Genomic DNA, 21,637 nt, shown 5'->3' with positions numbered 1-21,637 from the left:
TGGGTTTTCCTTATGGAATAGAAATTAAAAGAGCACTGACATTTAGAATATTAAGGAATTACTCCAACTGATTATAGTCTTGTTAAAATGAGTCATACACTTTCAGTCCAAACTTCTTGACATACACATCCATATATATCAATTACTATGACATCATTGAAGGACTATTTTTACCTTGGTAATAAAAGCTGATTACATTTGTCAACTTTTCAAATGATGCTTAATCCAATGAATGTAAAGACAGGTCAGGAGAGACACTTGCTCTCAAATAATAGCTAAGATGATTTTATATGTCTGAAAATGCTGTGCGTGTAAAATATTTGCAGCTTTGAAGCGTAAGTGAAAACTGCACTGTAGAAACACAAAATAAATTAGGTTTACCAAGAAGAATTAAACTCACCTGTCAACAAAAGCATGGTGTAGGACGAAGATAGGATCATTCGCAGAGCCTTGTACTTGGGACATGGAGCCATTCATGAAGATGTGAAGGGCATTATGCAAACCACTTTGAGATATGTTTGATATCGCAGTGTGTGGATCAGCAAAGCCTGTGTATTCCAGAGAAAATCACATGCTGATACTACAGTGCAGAGAATTCTTTCACCAGAAACACTGAAGATCAAAGCACCTAATTTCAACTCATTTACTTTCAGCATTTTAGACAAGAGCTTCAGAAAACATGTAAAGGAGTATTAATAAATTCCAAAGGCATAGCAAAGATGAAATTAGAGTAAGCTAAATTAAAACTCCTGCCATGTAGCTAATGCAGCATGTCAGCAAATGTACTGCTTAATTGGTTTATATTTTTAAATTTCTACATCCATCCTGTGTGACTGTAAAAAGGAAACCTAATTCCTGCAGGTGTTTATGCATGTATGTTTATTCACATTAAACTTAATCTTTTTTTTTCTTTTCATTTTTTTCTCTATCCTTAGGTATTTCTAAGGTACAACAGGCTAGTGTATCTCATCATATATGCAACCATTTAATATCACTTATCTCTACAGAACTCATTCTTTAATTCGAAGGAGACAATGCAATAAATGCTATTATCTTCACAAAAGGGGTTTGTAAATAATTAGTAAAATATTAATGCATGTGTATGTGGTTAATAATCAATTGATGATCTTCTTTCACCTTCCCTCTTGAGCATGAAAGTCTGTGGACTGCTGTTATTTCGAATTTCTCCTAGAATACAGGCTTTACAAGTAGGTCACACAGAGCGAACCCTGAATTTCTGATCTGGTGTGGTAGCCTCCCCACACACCAGCTTTGGTGCTGGTAACCTTTTCTGAGCATCGTAACAGACAAGCCTCCTCCCTAATTTTAAGGACTCAAAATCAAAGTCAGCTAAACCACGTGGAACTTCTCTGGTTTTCTGCAAGAAAACATCTTAACCTGATGCTAAGCCCTACTGCCATCTCTGATTTGGTTCACAGAGGTGTCATATTATCACAATTTCTGTATGTTGTAGGATGAGAAAACATAATGTAGGGATATTGAAACATCTTAAAAAATCAATAATCCAATAAAAAGGGCTTTGAGCAGTATGCATATTGTGCTGCTGCTCTGTGTTTTCCCAATATTGTCACATTTTATCAAAGATGGGAAAAAGAGAAAATTCTCTGGGAAATTCTTGATTCACAGAAGGTATTGATTGACACGTGGCCATTGATGTTTTATTACTAAATAACATTCTGTCAGTTTGGAAACTTAACTATTAGACACCACTGAGAATGATCTGCTGGTGGGCTATTTTCACCTCTTCGTGCTTCTAAATTCCCTTATGAGGCTTTGCCTTGTCTAGCAACCTCTTCAAGCAGAATCTTTTGGTGAAAAGTCTGGAGAATTTTCATAGAATCGTAGAAGCATGTGAGTGAGAAAGGATTTTTAAAGGCCATTTAGTCCAACCCCCTGCAATGAACAGACACCTACAGCTTGATCAGGTTCCTCAGAGCCTTGTCCAGTCTGACCTTGAATGCTTCCAGGGATGGGGATCCACTGTATCTCAGGGCAGCATTTTTCAATACTACACTATATACTAAATGAAGCCTATCTATTACACTAAGGGTCAAATACACCCTGTGACACCCAAGAATCAATATATAATAATAACTGTCTATCTTTTTCATGGCAATATTATGAAAAACATTTCAAGAAATTCGAAGTAATTCAGAGAAGAAAACATAATCAGGAGAGTTGGAAGAAGTAGAGTCGGCTGATGATGAAAAGACTTCAAGGTAAGGTAAATCTGGATTTAGGAGAGAGCAACAATCATGTTAATGCTTACAGATAACTGAAAGTGTCAAGTACATCCAAAGTGGAACAGGATTATTGAAGATGATGCATGGGAGTATAAACATGGGCAGAATTTCTCAAAGGGAAAATCTTGCCCACAGGAAGTTGTCTGATAGGGAATGTTATACTACCTAGCTGCCACCTAGCAAAAAAAAAAAATTAAAAAATAAAACAGAATAAAATATATTTCTAAAGGTTCTGTGAAGAATAATGCATGTTGACATTTTGACTAGAATTGATAGGAATTGATTGCAACAATTTTGGCCTTCCTTACAGGTAGCCATAGTGTGTGACCACTGGAGTGGAGTTAGTTGATTTAGCAATACTCCTTACCAGGGAATCTCTGTGAATCTTAACTGAAAAAGATACATATGTATATCATTCTGAAACTACTCTTTTACTTATATTCAGCTGCATTATAATATACTGAAGGTAAGATAGACTTGTGCAGGGTCTAGGCAGAAGGACAGATCTAGTGGTTGGCAACCCATTGCAGGGTTGATCATAGAATTTGATCATAGATCCTAGAATTTGATCATAGAATCATAGAATGGCATAGGTTGGAAAGGACCTTAAAGATCATCAAGCTCAAGTTGGAACTTGATGATCCTTGGGGTCCCTTCCAAACTAACTGCGAGGGACTCCAGAGATCATCAGCTTCCAACTTCCAACTTGATTTTGATGATCTTTAAGGTTCTTTCCAACCTAAGCCGTTCTATGATTGTATGTTTCGTATCAGACATTAGATACTTTCAAAAATTTCTTAATGCACTGCAAATACTTTATCTAATATTTTAGAAAAAAATATACAGAACATTCTGGCTCTAGTCAACTTTCATGAAACTCATGAACTTCAGCAATTTATTGCAATGATCATATGCTCACAAGTAACTGGGATGCTTTTAATAACCCCAACATCCCATCTCCCAGTTAATTGGGGTGCATTCAGTCATTCTCAAAGGTGCACCATGAGAAGTTAGGAAAGTCCATAAAAACATTAAAGCTAGCAGGAATAAAACTGTAGTTTGATATTAATTCATTTTATTTGTCTGGATATTAATCTTTTCTTTCAGGCAAACTGATATCACTGCCTGTGAAAAAGGCAGATCCTTCCACCTGTTTTGCATTATGGTGTGTGTGCCCATCCTCTCCCATGTACTGAATGCAACTGTTCTTAACCCTTCTGTGAACTGAGTTAACTCACTGAACTGACAGAATACTCATGCAGTATCTTATGCAATGATTCTCAGTACCGAAAGGTGGTGAGAGTGACTGGCTAGAGGACTGAGGAAATTGCACAGAGAATTAGGTGGTAGTGAGCTATTAAATCATCCAGCCAGTATAGAAAGCTGAATCACTCAGACATCCTTCTACATTCTCATTTAATTATGGTGTATTAGAAATAGCCAGTAGGGCATATATCACTGAAGAGACTTGAGGTGTTACCAGTGATTTTAGTGAGAGAAGGATCATATTTGTAAGTGATTATAAATGTGATTCTGCTCCTACTTATAACCTTGTAGATCAGTAACAATGATTCAATGAAGTTGAAGCAGCTTCAATAGAACCAGGCTAAATTAAATCAGATGAGAATTTAGCCCAAAGTTTATTATAGGAGGAGCTAATCATGTCACTCACAATTAAGGCTGCCTAACTCTTTTAGGATGATATATAGGTGGTTCTCATTAAAAATGCAGTAAGTTAAGTATATGTCTTTTAATAGAGAATTTAACTATACTAACTTTAGATTTTACTGTCTAATGTCAGAGTCCACAGACGTTCCTGTATAATCTATCAAACATTATGTATTTCAAGCAGGTACTGTTTCCCTCAAGTGCTCATTTGCCACTGTCTGAAGTGCTGTAAGTATGTTTAGTGAAGGGTATGCAGACCTTGGAGAGCATTAGAAGCCTTCAGTGCTACAGAAATGGATGAACCATTCCAGAAGTCCTTCCTCCTCTGATTATTTTAATGGACTGCCTAACCTCTGTGATACTACTGATGTCTGTGAAATATTTATTGTTGTTTTGTTTTTAAACCTCAAAACTTTCTTAAAAAGTAGAATTTAGTTTTGTATGACTTTCTAGGCCTGTTATTGGGGCATCAGGGACTTTAAAGGCCAAATTCTGCTCTGCATATTGCATATCCAAGTGCAGCTGACTGATACACATAGTGCCACTCTGGACAGGGATGACACTTTAATAAGGTTTCTACATTTGAGTGAAGCTCAGGACAGACAGATGCACATGCCATAAAACAGGAAAGAAGATACAGATATAAAAATTTTAAGGCCATATCCTTATAGGTCTTTGAAGCTAGTGGTGTTCTTCTGACTTACAGTGGTGGAGACTTTCATCCATTGGAAACGTATTTTCTCAAGCAATGTTATTATTGTAACCACTCTAAAGTGAAGCAACTGCAAGATCTGCAGAATTTGGCCTAAAGGGCTGTAGCAAATGAAAGTTTGTGATTATCTAATTTAGACCATACCACCATCTAGGGTTTTTACTTATAATGATTCTTGTAGAACTTCACTGTGATCTGAGATGAACAGTCTTTCTGGTTATCTGTTCAGGACCCTCTGTGACTTGACAGCACTTTCTCAATGTGCAGCCCAACTTTACTCAGAGGTTGAGAATTTAAGCCGGATGAGAGATGTTGGCTGTAGGCTAAAACTTTTTTAATTAGAAGTTTTCTGCTGGAAAACTTCATTTTGAGAAACCATTTTTTGTTAGCTATATGGATTACAGTGAGAATACTGAGAAAAGTTTTCTAGATGAAAATATCTCACGGGATAGGATCTTACAGGATGTTCTATTAAACTGAAATTACATTTTGAAGTGCTTGATGTTCTGTTCCATTATTTCATGACAGGACAAGAGTAACAATACATAATTGTGTCAGACAACGGACTGCTATGGCACTTGATACTATATGTCCTGAGTTAATTCATGAATAATCAAAGTGATATAGAGTTTTAGAATCTGAAGAATATTATTTTGTCCATTTGTGGAAAATTTAAGAGGCACTGATTTTCATTTGAAATTGCCATGAATATACTCATCTTACATGTGGAAAAAAAGTATTTTTTTGACTACCTCTAATTCTTAGAACGTGTCACATTAAAGCTGACCTACACAAAGAAGCCTAAATCTTAATTTACAGTCAGCTGATCCTCACCTATGGCTTATAATATCAACTGATTTTCTGAACTCCTCTTGCATCCAAGATGCGTCTGATGAAGTCAGTAGTGTTTTCCAGTTAGGACCTTTGTTCAACAAATCCTAAGTAAAATATTTACCTCCAAGGAAAAATATGCCATCTGCTTTTAATCCACTGTTTTTCAAAGTAGAAACTACTGTTTCAGAGTAAGAGGACATCCTGAGTGTACAGTTCTACTAGGTGGTTGTTTTAACAGACTATATTGACCTTAGCTGATCATATTTGTTGTGGTTACTCATAATTGACATCAGTCGTGTCTGCATAGCAGTGTTATCTCTCAGGCAAACATGGATTCAGTGTGGTGCTGATGACTACCTCTTAGATGGTCAAAATGTGCTTATTCCAGTTCACATGGATGCTCAGACATGGAAGGGCATGAAGTTTTGTCCAGAAGTGCATGATGTCTAAATCTGGAATACTCTGGTTTCATCTTATAAGTGATCACAGCTGTTTTCCGTTACAGAACTAAAGTTGAGGAGTAAATCTCACATGGGTGTAAATCAAGAGCCACTCCATTAGAATCATTAGCTTGGTTCTGCTCATCTTTTGTAAATCTAAAGTAGCACCACTAAGTAAAGGGAGTTACTTTGGATTTACTTTGGATCTAGAAGAAATTAGAATTTGACCTTAGTTGTATCAGCACAAACTTGGGTAAACCAGTAAAGAAGGATTTAAAAGAAGGAAATAAATGCTAGGATCTATGAACTGTTAGCAAATATGTGAGAATGCCATTACAGTACAGCACAACGGAAGCAAATTAGCAGTCTCATTTTGGCATCTGTATGTAACAAAAAGTGAAGCAGATCATTTGTAAGAAAAGAGCTACCAAAATGTATCTTTATTTATTCATTGTGAGTTTGTTGTTGTTGGTGGTGGTTGTGGTGGTTTGTTTTTTTTTTTTTTTTTTTTTTAGTAAAGGAATTCCTAATGTGTTTTTCAATCTTAGCATGTATTTTTGAAGAGGTACTGCACTTCACTGTCTTTAGTTGAATAAACTGAAAAGTTTATGGTCCTGAGGTGTAAACTTAAGTGTCGAAATAATTCAGATTAAAAATAATCTCAATGGGAAAAAAAAAAAGTGTCTTAAAACAAGTTAACTCCATATTGGAATAGAAAAGTTCTCAGAGTATTCAGAAGTCTTGTATTACATATCCTATTCAACTTTCGCAGACAGGAAGGCAGTAACTCAATTTGATGGACAAGATCTGGGTAGTATTCTGGAACTCTCAGTTTTTTAATTACTGTTACTTTTCAATTTTAATGCATTTTAAGAGAATGAGGAATACACTCAGAGAAAAACCTGAAGGTGCTCTTGAAGCAGAATCTTAATTAAAAACTAAAACCAATGGTCTGAAACAATTTTCATTGTGGAAGCACTAAAGAGTGTAATGATAGTTGTATGGGAAAGGAATGTCCTATTCTTCAGCAATTTTTTGTAATAATTTTCAGGAGAATGAGTTAAAAATGCCTTTTATGAAACAAACAGCGAACAGATTTTAGGACTAGCTGGTTTTATAGATAGTTCAGGCTACAAGGAGGAGCAATTTCTGCATTCTATTGAACTTCATTTTCTTTCATAACAGCTCTGGAGAACCGTAGATAGAGCTCCTTCAGCTAGGCTATTAAAGTTATAAAACAATATGGTAAGGGCACTGGGAGTTGGACTACAGCAAACATTACTTTCTTAACAGGATTTCCCCTGGTAGAGAGAGAACTGTAGTATTGAGTTGGTGTTTTGCTTTTGGTTTCACATCTATGGAATGTCCAAGGACAGGACATTTATTGTCTCAATGTGTTCCCACTGAGCTTTTTCTTACTGTAGTGCATCCTCTTAGCCTTCCTCCACATTGATCCTAGCACTTGCAAAGGGCCTTCCCCATTGCTACAGAAAATTGCTCCATCTCTCTCCTTCGCTCTTTGAACTACATTGGGGGAATCATTCAGGCACTCTAAAAAGACTATTATGCATGCACATCTCGATGGACTGAAAAAAAAACAGATATAAATTCACTCTATCCTGGCTATAGGCTAAATGGATGCAGCCAGAGGTCATGCAACGCTACGTCCAAGATAATATATGCTACTTCTGTAACTACCTAAGCTTCTGGATCATATCTGGCTTGTGTTCATCCTCAAGGACGTGTCGTTTTGTCCCAAGTTTATAGGAGGAATTATCTAAATCACGTTAAATCCATGAGAGCTCATTGGTGCCTAGCCTAGTGATAATAAGCTGGAGCTTCACAATCTTAGTAGAAATATGAACATTCTTCCAGTTCTAGAGATTTGTTACACAGGACAGGAAAGCTCACTTGGAGGAAAATTTGATCTACAAGAGTTTCTTCAGGATGTAGAGACATTGCCACAGTTCAGATAAAACATGGTCTCTTCATAGTGTGCTTGGCTGATGACTCTAGTATATTAATAAAGATCAGCCATGACTGCCATGACATTAATGTGACAGAGGCAAGAGAAAAGAATGGTAAATTAATCAGACAAAAACCCTGATTCTGGTTTTCAAATTTAAATAACTTCCTGGCTTCCTCTTTGGGAGAGGTATGTGCTTCCTCAGGTCAAGGTACAATTTAATGAGTAGTCATAACACTGAAATTAAGCCTTTGAAAGTGAAGGGTCCATTTTGATTCTATGGCTCTATACACTGTGCCTTTGGCTTTGTTTACAATACTAACAGCAAGACTCATGATTTTTTGTCTTGTTTATTTCATTTCCCTTTTCTCTACTTTTCCATTTTTACTCTTCACATTTATTCACATATGTTGTGGAGAAAAATGTATAGAAAGTTATGCCACCTTTTTGTTTCCTGAACTTGTTTTTTTTTTTTTCTCAAATGTAAAAACCACAACTGCCAACAAAAACTGTTCAGAGCTGGAGTCAATAATAAATATCTTTATTTTCTTTTGTTTTCAGAATGCATATTTCACTTTTTTTAACCTTTTTTTAGTACTGAAACAGATTCTTTTTTTTTTCTTCCCCGTTATGGCATTGCATACTGCATCAAGAGTAATACCAGACAATTAAAAGCTTTGCTTTGTTATCCTCACACCAAAGTCTATACTGTATTTTTTGGTCCTTGTGGCTTCTTTGCAAGTAAAATCTCTGGCATACCAATGAAAATACGGCCAATTTGATTCAGCAGATAAATAATACAGCAGGGAAGTAATGGTTTTTGGTAACTATAATGTGCTAGCCTTGTTTACTAGCAATTTAGCAAGTTTTGAAAGAGATTGGGTCAATAGATAATTAAGAATAACAATTCTATTTACAAAAGAATCCTTGTTTATCAGCAAATTAGGAACTTTTATAGTGGATTGGCTAATTAGATAACTGAGATGAATAACTAAACACTTCAGCAAAAGATGCTGAAGGTAGACTAGATTTCAGGAAGAAATTCTTTGCTGTGAGAGTGATGAGACACTGGAACAGGTTGCCCAGTGAGGTTGTGGATGCCCCCTCCCTGGAACATTCAAGGCCAGGCTGGATGGAACTGTGAGCAACCTGGTCTAGAGGGAGGTGTCTCTTCTTGTAGCAGAAGATTGGAACTACATGATCTTAAAGGTCTCTTCCAATCCAAACCATTCTGTGATTATATGATTAATGTTCAAGGTATAATGTCATCCTTAATCCTTGGATTCTGGCGTGAAGCTACTACGAGTTGCTGAATGCATATACACAACCCAAGTGGCAGCATCTTCTTTCACCCTTGACATTCAGCACAGTCCCTGGAAGACAGACTCAGGATAATCCTGCAGTCTGCATGGACATGGTTGCAATCATGGGAAAGTAGGTTATTAGATTATCTGTTTTTATCTGTTTTTATCTGTTTTCATGCAGATATATTTCTGTGCCTGGTACTAACTATTGTTGAAACAATGTCTCATAATAGATGGATTTAGGGTCTGGTCTAGTCTGTGCTTTCAATATTTTTAACATGGTACTTCCTGTATGTTGATAGGAGTAAGTATTATTTATAATACTTATTTAATAATAATTATTATTTTATAATTATATATGGCATAATACAATATATATTTATACTATTTTACATTATAGTATGTTATGCTATATAATTATGAGTTGTGCATAACGAAATTAGCTAAAAACATCTAAAATTTAAAAGCTCTAATCCTAGAGACAATCAGGTTACTGACAGAAATGTCATAGCAGAGTGAAGCGTTACCTTCCAAAGTGTTTCGGAAGCTGTAATTGGCCATTTTATCCATGGATCCAGATTCATACTGAGTGAGTGACAGACAAAATTCAACTTCTGATGAAGACGGGAGCCTTGGGGTCCTTGATTTGTCATTGTTTCCAGGATTTCGAAGAAGAGGCCCTTCAGTAGTGGCGTTGCATAAAGCCTGTTGGCTGTTGTACTCTTCAGATCGAGTGCAGATTACCTGTACAAAACACTTTCTATTAGCAAAGTTGCAGTTAAAAAAAAAAAAAATGAAAACAAACAAAGAGATACTTTGATTACTATATTAGGAAGAAGTGAAGGAAATATATGATATAGTAAGGTTGTTGCAAGAATATATATTTAAAATTGTCTATGTAATGTTTTAATATAAGAAGATGTTTCATGGAAAACATCACCCTACTATGGTGCAAATTTTGAAATAATGCACCAATGACTGTCCATGTGGGATAATGTATCACCTTTTTTTGCACTTGGAAACTCATGAAAGCTAAATTCAGTGTTATCAATCAGTGCAGCAGGACTCAAAAGGAGTTAAACCTTTTGCTGCAGTTGCAAAAAGGAGGCTTTTGGCTTCAACAGGCTACTGAACAAAGCCATAATCATGGACTTGTCTCCGTATGCAATAAAGGAGAAAATTGTTGACTTGGAACATGAAAACAATCGTAATTTGGTCTGAAAATATCTATCTGTGCTTTGTCAAACTAAATGGACAAATCACTTAGTTTCACTGTATCTTGATGATTTTTTATGTACAAAATGAGAAAATACCATGTTCTTCACAAGAAGATGCAAATATATCAAAATCTGAGGTGTTGTTTTCATGGATATTGGAAAAGTATTAACATTCAAAAGTTTTTCATCCTGGGAGTGTATCCTTGTTTCATCAACTGAAACAATGGAGAATGTGTGTGAAAGCACCATATTTGCATTGAATGAGGTGGAGGAACGTGAGGTTCTCCATGATGGAAAGAAGTGAATGGGAGATTTACTTTGCCACTGCTAATTGTGTACAAATTGCCAGGAATGAAGAAACACTTTAGGGCAACCTGTGCAATCAATAGAGAGAAGCATCTCTAGAGTGTGATTCAGCCCTCCCAAACCAGATGTCTGGTAACTGAGATGTACTTACTTCCAGGGGTGCCAAGCTCTCTCCATTGATTAAGACAGTGAAAGAAAATGTGTAAAAAAAATCAATGTGGGAACAGTCTCTGGACTGCAGTTAGCAAGGAAAGCAAAATTAAATGTTCTGCTTCATGTTCTGTTCCTGCATTAGGGTGGGATGAATTGCACCCTGGAGGCATGGATATGCCTCTGAAGTCACTTAAGACAGAGTCAAAAGCAATCTGCTTCACAGCCTAACAAACTTTTGGAAGACTGGAAGGAGATGAGAAGAGAAGAATAATTTCCTAAGTGATTTGTCCACATAGAAAATGTGTGACAGGACTGGTGATATAACCTAGATTTCTTAAGGATCTGGAGTTCTTAAATGATAAGCTTCTTATGAATATGAATCATATGAATCTCATGAATAAATTCCTCTTTTTTTTTTTTCTTTTTTTTTTTTTTTTTTTTTTTTTTCTTTTTTTTTTCTTTTTTGTGATAAGAAAGCTTATCAGAGAAATTTATCCATTGAGACTGCTCTGATAACTGAAATTTGCCCTGGTATATTAAAACTGCTAAGGTGCCCTTGGAGGATGAAGGTGATTGTCCAGCAGGGTTTAACATGCACAGAACTCAATTTCTCTTGGCAGATCTCCCAAGGATTGTGCTTCCAAGAAATTTATTTTAGATTTCACCAAGAAGGAAGGGGTAGCAAGATAGAGAGACCTACACTTGAAAACACAAAGCATAGCTACACAGCTGTTTTGATGACTGTTTTCTCGTTACTCTGATGAAGTTCAGCCGAAGTTAAAAGGAAAGCAGGGGGATGATTCATGTGGGAGATGTTATAGTAAGGTAAGCCTTGCCTGGTGGGCCTCAACTCTTTTTCCCAGTCAGCACTTGGCTCAGAAACTGCAATCACAAAAGCTTTCTTTCCACCTTGGTTTTCTCCAGTCCGTTTGTAGAGTTCTCCTGGCTTTGCTGCCTTGTCATCTCTTGTCTTTTCATCCTCAGCCCACTACCCAGAGATATAACCCCACTCATCATAAAGAGGAATCATGCATTGCTTTCACAACTGGCATCTCAGACACTCAGGGAGCCTTCAAGCATGAGTTCAAATATATCTAAACGAAAGAACATGGCCCCGTTGTTTTGTTTGTTTGTTTTTAGTGTGATTTAATTACACTCAATGTTAGGAGGCTTATAAATGCTTAAAGTGTTATTTTTTTATTCAATTGTATAGCTCTGTGTAGCCCTTTTTAACTGACCAAGTGAACAGAAGCAAGATATGCTGTAACGTATCTGGTAGTGAATGATCATGAAATGCCCACATTAGGGGCAGGAATGAAAGTGCCAGTAAGTGAAAGTAACTGTGCCTTGCCTGCCCTGAACCAAACATTGAAGTCTGGCTGTAAAATGAGCTTGGGTGCTTTTCCATAAGGGTGTGATTTAGGTGTTACAAGTTATAGTTCTATCCTGAAAATATTATTTGCTGTTTTATCAGTCAGGTGAAGTGTTGGTAGTAACAGCACATAGGGCAGTCAAAAGCATGTTTTTTTATCCTTCTGGATTTAATCTGCATAATGTTTACACAAAATAGGTCATAGCATTGCCTTTTTTTTCCCTTTCAGTATGAGGTCTTTCTACTAAAAAAATGCTCTTTAAACACATTTTGTATTCCATTTTCAAACAGTTCTGAGCAAATTTCTCTGTTCACTCTGAAAAAGCCTCACATTCAAACTGCACCCAGCGTCTGTATACACAAATCCACTGGCTACACAGAAACCGTTACAAAGATTCTCTGAGGAACAACTTATGTAAGCAATAAGCAGAGCAAACACCAGTAGATGGCAGTCCAGAATGCACAGCAACATTTGGCAGTCCAGAATGCACAGCAACATTCATGGGCTTCGCGTCAAAAAAAAAAAAAAAAATCCCTTGGTGCACTGCAGCTGAGATCTTCTGCACAGCTCTTTGTATCATTTCTTAGAAAACAGGCTGTAAATGTGCAGAAGCGTTGCTGCTGTTTAGTTTGCTCCTGCTTGCACAGGCCAGCCCCTGGGCTGAAGTAAAAGGAATTGCTTTTGGCAAAGTTCAGTCTTTTATCTGCCACTTTTAAATTCAAAGCTTTGGAGTTTTGAGTGACAAATTATTTTTGCTTATTACATAGAGACATGCAGTACATGTAACATATACCTGAAAAGTAACATACACCTGGAAAAGTTGGTGAATAATTTTATTGGGTATTGAAATGGCTGCTCACTGAAAAAGTGGTCTGAAATTCCTTTGGTTGCTGAGGAAGTGCAGCCTGTAAGAATTGAATCTGCACCTCTGCATATTGCTTCCTCAGAGAGCCAGTTCCTAACTCTGTTCCTCCTATGAGCCCACAAACCACAGATCTACCCTTGTCTGGAAGATGTATCAGAACATTTTTGTGGTTCTATGCTCCAGCTTAATACACATAAAATAACACTTTGGAGTGCAGCCGGAGCAACCACTTGCCTGTGAGGCACATCGTGCCTCTCTCAGGGGTGAGAAATGGGCATTTCCAAGCCGTCCTTTGGTGCATTTGCTCATCCTTCTGTACTCAGCTCTGGTGAGGCCACACCTCCAGTACTGTGTTGAGTTTTGGGTCCCTCATTACAAGAAAGACATTGAGGACCTGGAGTGTGTCCAGAGAAGAGCAGCGAAGCTGTGAGGGGTCTGGAGCACAAATCTTATGGGAAACAACTGAGGGAACTGGGATTGTTCAGTCCAGAGGAGAGGAATCTGAGGGGAGACCTTATCACTCTCTACAACCAGCTGAAAGGGAGGTTATGGTGAGGTGGGGATTGGTCTCTTCTCCCACGTAACTAGGGATAGGACTAGAGGGAATGGCCTCAAGTTGCACCACGAGAGGTTCAGGTTGAACATTAGGAAAAATTTCTTCTCAGGAAGACTGTTTATGCACTGGCATAGGCTGCCCATGGAGGTAGTGAAGTCACTGACTCTGGAGGTGTTCCGAAAATGTGGAGATGTGGCATTGAGAGACATGGTTAGTAGGCATAATTGTAAGACATAATCTAATCTTAATTAAATGGCAAAGCTCAGGCATTTTCTTCACCAAAGAGGAAAAATACACGGAAATCCCCAAATCTACAATAGAACAAACTGTACTTTGGGAGCTTACTTTTATAGGCAGCACTTTACCAGGTGCTGTGTCTATAGCAGCCCAAATGGTTTCTAAGAGATCGTGTATATTTATACTTAATTCTTAATGTACTCCTGAATGTTAGCAGAAATGAGAAGATAAAACAGACAAAGAAAAGAGAAAATTTGTAAACTAAAACTTTGTGAAGAAACTCTAAAAACCTTTATATGCATTCTTTATGCAAGTGAAAGGTCATTAATTATCTCTGTGACCCTTCCAGCATAAGCATTAACTGGAAGAGCTATGAGACTGAAGGCTACAAATAGATGAGACAAATGTAAAGTGACAGCTCTAAAACAAACCCAGGCCCTGCAAGGTATTTTCTCAGCCTCCAGAAGAAGTTGATGAGTTTTGTCTATTTGCTCAGAGGCAGCCCAAAACTGGTGGATAACTTACATTGCACTCAACACTTCAAAATGTTGCTGGGGAGGAGTAGAAAACTCTGGTATCAATTAGGGCTGCAATATTCATGAAGTCTTTCTGGCTTGATAGACTGTGATTCCCTGATCTCTCTGTCTCCAAGTTGTGCCCTCTCTGTGTTGCTGTATATGTATCCACCACAAATTCTCAGACCCATCTTTCTATAGGCAGGATTTTTTTCTAGTGAATTACAAATAAATAAAAAGAAAGAAAATGCATTTTTTTGTGAAATTCAGTAGCTGTTAATTTCTATAACTTTGAGTATTGTTTGTTTGTTTGTTTGTTTGTTTTTCCACAGAACTGTAGAACGTCCCAAATGGGAAGTAACCCACAAGAATTATCATGTCCAACTGCGGGTTCCACAAAGGAATCAAACCCAAACCCAGTGTCTGAGAGTGTTGTCCAAATACTCCTTGAACTCCAGCCGTCTGGGGCCGTGCCTGCTGTTCCATCCCCATAGCCCTCTGGAGCAGACCCTTTCCCTTGCTCCCTCTTGCTTTCCTGTTGCCTCTCTGCTCCCTATGAGGGAGCAGAATGCCCAGAAGTCCATTAATGATAACTTTCTAGTTCAAGTATTGGACAGACCGACAAGAGGTGAAGAACTGCTGGACCTATTGCTCACCAACATAGAGGAGAATTTTAAAGATATTAAGCTTGGAAGTAGCCCAGGCTGCAGTGACCATGTCCTGGTCAAACCTGTGATCTCAAGGAACTCAGGCTTGGCAAAGAATGGAATCAGGACTCTGAACTTCAGGAGAGTGAACTTCAGGTTGTATAAAGAGTTGTTGGATGAAATCTGGAAAACTCTACATGGGGACAAAGAAACATAACATAGCTGGCGGCACCCTAAGGATGCCTTTCTTAGAGCACAAGAACTCTCCACCCTCCAGCAAAAGACATCAGGATGATGAGTCAGGAAATCACCTGCACATGCTTGAAAAGTGGGCACACAGATATCTAATGCGGTTTAACAAGACCAAGTGCTGAGTGTTGCACTTGGGTTGCAGCAATCCCAGATAGGAGAAGAACTCATTGTGAGCAGTTCTGCAGAGATGGACTTGGGACTCCCAATAGACAAAAAGCTAGACATGAGCCAGCAGTGTGCCCTTACAGCCCAGAAGGCCAACTGCATCCTGGGCTGCATCAGAGAGAGGTGATTGTCCCATTCTCCTCTGCCCTTGTGAGGCCCCAGCTGGAGTATTGGTCTTGGGTGCCCAGTACAGGAAGGATGTGGAAGTGTTGGAGCAGGTCCAGAGGATGATCAGAGCACGAAAGCAGCTCTCCTATGAAGAAAGGTTGATGGAGTTGGGCCTGTTTGTCTTGGAGAGGAGAAGGTTCTGTGGAGACCTCATTGTGGCCTACCAGTACTTGAAGGGTGCTTGCTAGCAAGAGGGGAACTGACTTTTCACACAGTCCAAAAGAGATAGGACAAGAGAAAATGGCTTTAAATTAAAATAAGGTGGATTTAAGTTAGATGTTAAGAAAAAATGTTTTACTCAGAGAATGGTGAGGCGCTGGGACAGGCTGCCCAGAGAGTTGTTCATGCCCCATCTTTGGAGGCATTCTAGGCTATATTGGATGAGGCTCAGGGCAGCTTGATCCAGTGGCTGTTAGCATGTGGCATGGGATTGGAAGTGCTGATCTTTAAGGTCCTCTCCAACCTAAGCCATTCTACAATTTCCATTTTTAAAGGTGTACAGAAAACAGTGCTTCGAATTATTCCCTCAGATTATTCAACTAGCAGTACAGTTCCGTGATAAGCTGTGCTTAGAATTAAGTAACAGTGCCTGAATAACAGAAATTATTATTTCTTATAAAGTCATATTTCCAAGTAATGGATCTAAAGTACTGCCATTATTAGTTCAAGAGCCTTGTATCCATTTGGTATTTTCGGAGTGTATTTCCCATTTGTAGTTTCTTTCCATTTGTAGTTCTACAGGACGATACAGAAAGAAGTGCTAAGGGAAATTCTTACTGCTTGCATCAAAAAGTTGGCTCTAGGCTTGCACCACGACAGCTGAGAGTAGGCAGCCCTCCACGCTATGCAATTACTTCTCACAAATAACTTTTGTTTTAGGAGAGAGAAAATTCAAGGGATGGAGGATGAAGTCAGTGGTGTAGCCTGGTTACACAACTACAAATCTAAAACAGCATTTATATTCTCCTGCATTATTTTCCTCATTGATTGTCTAGCACATGGAGGATAAAACCCAGAACTCTGATGCTAAATCCCAGCAGAAATATTCTGCTTTTAATTGCAGAAGGCTTTTAAAATTTATTTAGGTATTTATTTATTTATATTTATATTTGTAGCTCCATTGACTTCAGTAATTTCCCCACAGAATCATAGAATGGCCAGGGTTGGAAGGGACCTCAAGGATCACGAATCTCCAACTCCCCTGCCACATGCAGGGCCACCAACCTCCACGTTTAATGCTAAACCAGGCTGCCCAGGGCCCCATCCAGTCTGGCCTTGAACACCTCCAGGGACAGGGCATCCACAACCTCTCTGGGCAGCCCAAATTGTCTCTGGTGAAGAGGAGAGTGGAATTTCACCCACTTCTATTTAAGCAAGGCATCATAATTATTTCTTTAGCAAATTCATTAGCTTGAATAATTATAGACATAAACAGTAAAACTCTCAAAATGTCATGGAAGAGCTGCATTTCCCACCTTGCCCTCTGATAAATTGGTGTGGAATTATAAAACTTGGTAAAGGTGCCATGCACTCCTAAATAAATCTAAACGCAACATTTGAATCATCAAAAGCAAGTATCTGAAAGCATAGGAAAATCCTTTCTACCCACTCTGAAGTATGAAAGAAGAAAACAGACAAAACCACTAAAGACCCCTGGTAAACTTTCTGGCTAAAGCAGAGGCAGGAATCAAAAGTTTCACTTAGGTGGTAAACATCAGGAAAATGTGGACTGATAATTCACTTAGCTAAGTGGTAACAGCAGTGTGCCAAATAAAAGTAAGGGGAAAGCAAGAATTTCAGCATGTATTCATGGGTATCCATGTTGCCATGGCAACTTCTCAATGGAATAAAGTATTTTCTCTTTTCTTTAGGGATTAAAAGAAAAGATAGATGCTGTTCTGCAAATAGACACTTTGCCTTTTTAAAACAATTCCATAACTGTATCTTGAGAAGAATTTCCTCCTGTAGCAGACATTGTTTCATTATGCTTTAGAAACAGACTTAATATTGTAAAAGGACACTACATTTCAGACACGTTATTCAAGAGGTTTCTCTTGCCCTCTTTTTAATCTGTATGCTTATTAAAAACCTAAATTCCTCCACATTTCTGGATCTTCCTCTTCTCCCTCTCTCTCTTTCTCTCTTTTTTTTTTTTTTTTTTTTTTTTTTTAAATCCTTTTTTTTATCTACAGAGCTTAGATAATCAACATATTCTGCAGCAGATCTATGCTTTGTGGTTGACGTTAAGGCTGTGTTGTTTCCTCTCAATCTTCTGGAGTGAGATTCTAATCTCTTATTTTTTGCTATTTAAAGCAACTGTATCAACTAAGTTATTCCATCGTCAGCAAGTGTTAAAAATTGGATTCAATGCCAATAAAGAAATGTCAGTTAGTTTTGCATCTTCACCCCAAGCTCACTGACTTAAAATGTCACTGTTCAATCTCGGTCATTCTTTCCTGGATAAGGCAGCTGGTAGTGGATGTTAAAGTTAAATAACCCCCTTTGAATTTGAAATTGTGCTATTTTGGAAACTGGAAGCTATTTTGGAAAGTATAACATTTCCAGAAGTGACTGAAAAATATAAGTGATAAACATTCACTTTCAGAAATGACTTGGAAAGCTTCATCAAAGAACTTAGGTGATTGCAGTCATAGATACTGACACTGAATGCATTTTAAATATAGAACAATATTCATTGTTGTGCCTACTGAAGTTATAAAATATATGTGTTTTTAAAGCCACTGATTTCATAAAATGTGTTTGTTTCCATGATATCTCTACGACAATAACCTTAAATGAAAAGTTATAAACTGACTAATCCTTAAATATATTCACTGCGACTGGCAAAGCGTTTGGGTTCTTATCTCTAGGATGGAGAAGTTCTAAGAATTTGGACATGGTTAATAATATCTTTGAAAAAGGGAGCTAAATCTAACTATCCGATCCCTCCAGGGCTTTTAGAAAATGTTGCTAGCAGCTTGCTGATTCCTTTATACAACCTACCTCCTACGGCTTTGGTTGTCTCATCCAGTACACTGCACTAAAAGCTCCACTTGACAAATATAGCCAGCTCAATTCTAGTTTCATTTATTCCACGTTAACACTTGTACCATTTCCTGTAACTCTCTATTTAGTTGTGCACAGACCGGGATCAGATCCACTTCATTCTGATAATGCAGTCCAATTTAGTCAGTAGAGTTCATCTTGATTCCTACTATTAGAAATAAGGGTAATCTTTACATATGAAATCAAAATACATGTTTTTTGACTCTATTTATTTTATTTCTATGGATAAAATATATGTGGCCAGGAATGTTTCTGGGCACCGAGACCAAATTACAGCATTGCAGAATATCTCAAATTGGAAGGGACCTATAAGGATCATTGAGTCCATTTCCTTGCTCCAAGTCCAAAATCAGACCAAACAGCATGAAATAATCCATAGCTATGCTAAAAATAAAACACAACATCTTAGTTTCCTGAAGAGTGTAACTTCATACAAACAGCCACCTAGAAATGGTCCCTGAAAAGTACCTATGAGGGGGGACAACTGAATATAATTATACACATACATTTAACATAGTATGTATGTTTAGATACATATGTATTTATATAATGCATACAAAATTTGTGCCAGAGAACATCCTCAAATAGGTCTGTTATAGTAGATGGAAATGCTTGAGTTTACAGGACTAGACGTAGACCACATTATTTAGAGGGCACAAGTCAAGATTAAATACACAAAACCAGCCCGCTAGCCCCAGTTAGTCGTTGTTCTGTAAGGCCAGAATATCAGTGAGCTGCTGGCTTGTATCTCTTTCACTTCCCATTAAATCACTAACACTGCTCAATCTTCATTTGGGTTGTTGGTACAGAAATAAATAGAACAGAGCTCGATTTACACCAACATAATCATAGACTTCAGTGCCAGAAGGGATTGTTGTTATTGTCATTATGGAGTACGTCTGTAGAAGCCAATAGACCTCTGTTACTGTATTTTAGGCACTGTGATAATAATGAGCAAGAGCCAAATAAACTCTAGAAGCTCTCAGTGTTAGAACAGCACAGTATAGTTTGAATATATTAGACTGTATCACCTAGGTAAATATGTAATCTTGGCTTACAAACTAACTCACAGTGTTTGTAAGTGGAAGGCATAGCTCTCGAACTTACTTCCTTTGAGCAACAAAGATCGCTTCTTATTTTTCTTTTGAACTACTGAGGTGAACAGCACAGATGTTTCTTCCACGCTCTAAGGATTATTTACTTATTTATTTGCTTATTTATGTTGAAAGCAGACAAGACTAATTGGCTAGTTTTAACTCTTGATGTAGAAAGTCACAGAGAGGAGTAGATCTTCTTAGAACCATTTACTTCATTCAGTCACCAACCATTTTGCAGTGATTGTTTGCTAGCTATTTGCATACATAAACATTTCTTTAACTCAGCTGGCTGCTCCAGCACACACAATCCTATTCAGTCTGTTAAAGCTCATGCCTGGAAACAAAAGCATGACTTTCATCCCTCTAGACTGATTTTTATTCATAATGAAATATGTTCTACAGTCAAAGCAGAGATAGAGAGATGAATGAATACTCTAAATGAAGATCCACATAAAATCTGGAAAGCAGTTTACTTTCTCTCCAGATTCTGCACCTCTCTTAAGTACCTGAAGTCAGGTTGGATAGTTTGAGCTTGATCAGCTTTTCCCTTTCCCTAGTTCTGCCCTATCCTCTCACCCTCCCCTTACCTTCATCCCTTTGCCTGTCCTTACCTGCCATGAGGAGAAAAATGATGCTGGGCTGAGTAAATTAGGGTTGGTGGGGTGTTGGCCACCCATGTATTCATCAGTGCAGATTGCACAGTCCTCTGCATCTCGCCAGTCCCAGTAGGGTATGGCGAAGTTCTCATCACCCGTTATCTTCTGTATCTCACGTTCCCACAGCAGCAGAAAAGCACGATGCCAAGGCAGAAAACCAGGAGCTTCATGGGCAAAATCAATGTCCCTCCACACATTGGAGCCACCTAAAAGTGTGTCTCGAGAGGCATAATAATGCATCCAGACGAAGAGATCATACACGTTGATATTTCTGAACATGGGGTTGGAGCCGTTGTTCATCTGAGCATATGTGCCAGTAGCAATGACATAGTCCTTGCTAGGGATATTCTTTGCTAGGTTAAGGTAGGCAAGGAACTTGTTCTTCTCACTGACGGTGAGCTGGAATATGTTTCTTCTCGTTCTGAGTCGCCTTTCAGTGCAGTTTTGTCCCGAGAAGCCAAACTTGCACTCCCCACAGTCGAACCCCATGAAATTGCCTCTGCATCTGCATGTCCGGTTGTAAAACACAGAAGGCCAATCCTCTCTATCATCCACTCCTGAGAAAGGAAACTGTGGTCCCAGAGGAGCTTGAGAGAGAAGGATGCGCTGGCAGGTTCCTCTGTTGGAACGCTCCCCGCAAGGGGACCCATCTCCAGCCCAGGGAGGACAGCACTCTTTCCTCAGCAAGCTTTGTGTGTTCGCACAGACTCTGGGGAACTGCCCAGTGGACGGCTGAAGGATGACCAGCAGTGAGCCCATGGCAAACAGAAACATCCTCACAGAGCAGCAGGAGAGCATCAGCGTTATGCTTCAGTGCATGGAGAGTTCTCTCTGACTGTTCCAATGACCTGAGTGTGAAAGAAACTTCTCCACCCAACTTGGAATGCTTCACCACTGACTTCTGCTACTGCGCACCCTGCAGTGCCCTTCCCCATTCCTACCCTGGATGCATTTACACGCAGAATACACTTCTGTGATTAATCTGACTATCACATGTTGTGGATGAAAGCCAACTGACTTTTTTCCCCACCCCCTAAAGGTTTCAAAATGAAGGCAATTATTGCAAAATTTTAATCTTCTGCCTAGCACATGATTGCTTTCTTGTTGCAGTTGGAGAAGAAGTAAGATTAAAATCCGGACACGGGAGCAACAGTTGGCTATTAGGCAACATTGTTT

General features: G+C 38.4%; 1 protein-coding gene across 1 annotated transcript; it reads right to left on the bottom strand.

Annotated features, from left to right (window-relative positions):
* Positions 1-400: 400 nt before the first annotated feature.
* On the bottom strand, positions 401-21,299 carry LOC122191444 (tyrosinase; the record flags this gene model as incomplete). Its single annotated transcript, XM_042891702.1, has 3 exons — positions 20,417-21,299; positions 9,716-9,932; positions 401-548 (listed from the first exon to the last, which is right to left on the bottom strand). Coding segments are annotated over exons 1-3 (1,208 nt in total), but the record flags the coding sequence as incomplete, so codon positions are not given.
* Positions 21,300-21,637: the final 338 nt, after the last annotated feature.

The sequence above is a fragment of the Lagopus leucura genome, unplaced genomic scaffold (assembly GCF_019238085.1).
Source record: "Lagopus leucura isolate 7727_CA_CO unplaced genomic scaffold, USGS_WTPT01 91-14_obj-0_obj, whole genome shotgun sequence".
Classification (NCBI taxonomy): domain Eukaryota; kingdom Metazoa; phylum Chordata; class Aves; order Galliformes; family Phasianidae; genus Lagopus; species Lagopus leucura.
The sequence above is the reverse complement of the archived record's forward strand: the minus strand, read 5'-3'. Positions and strand labels throughout refer to the sequence as shown.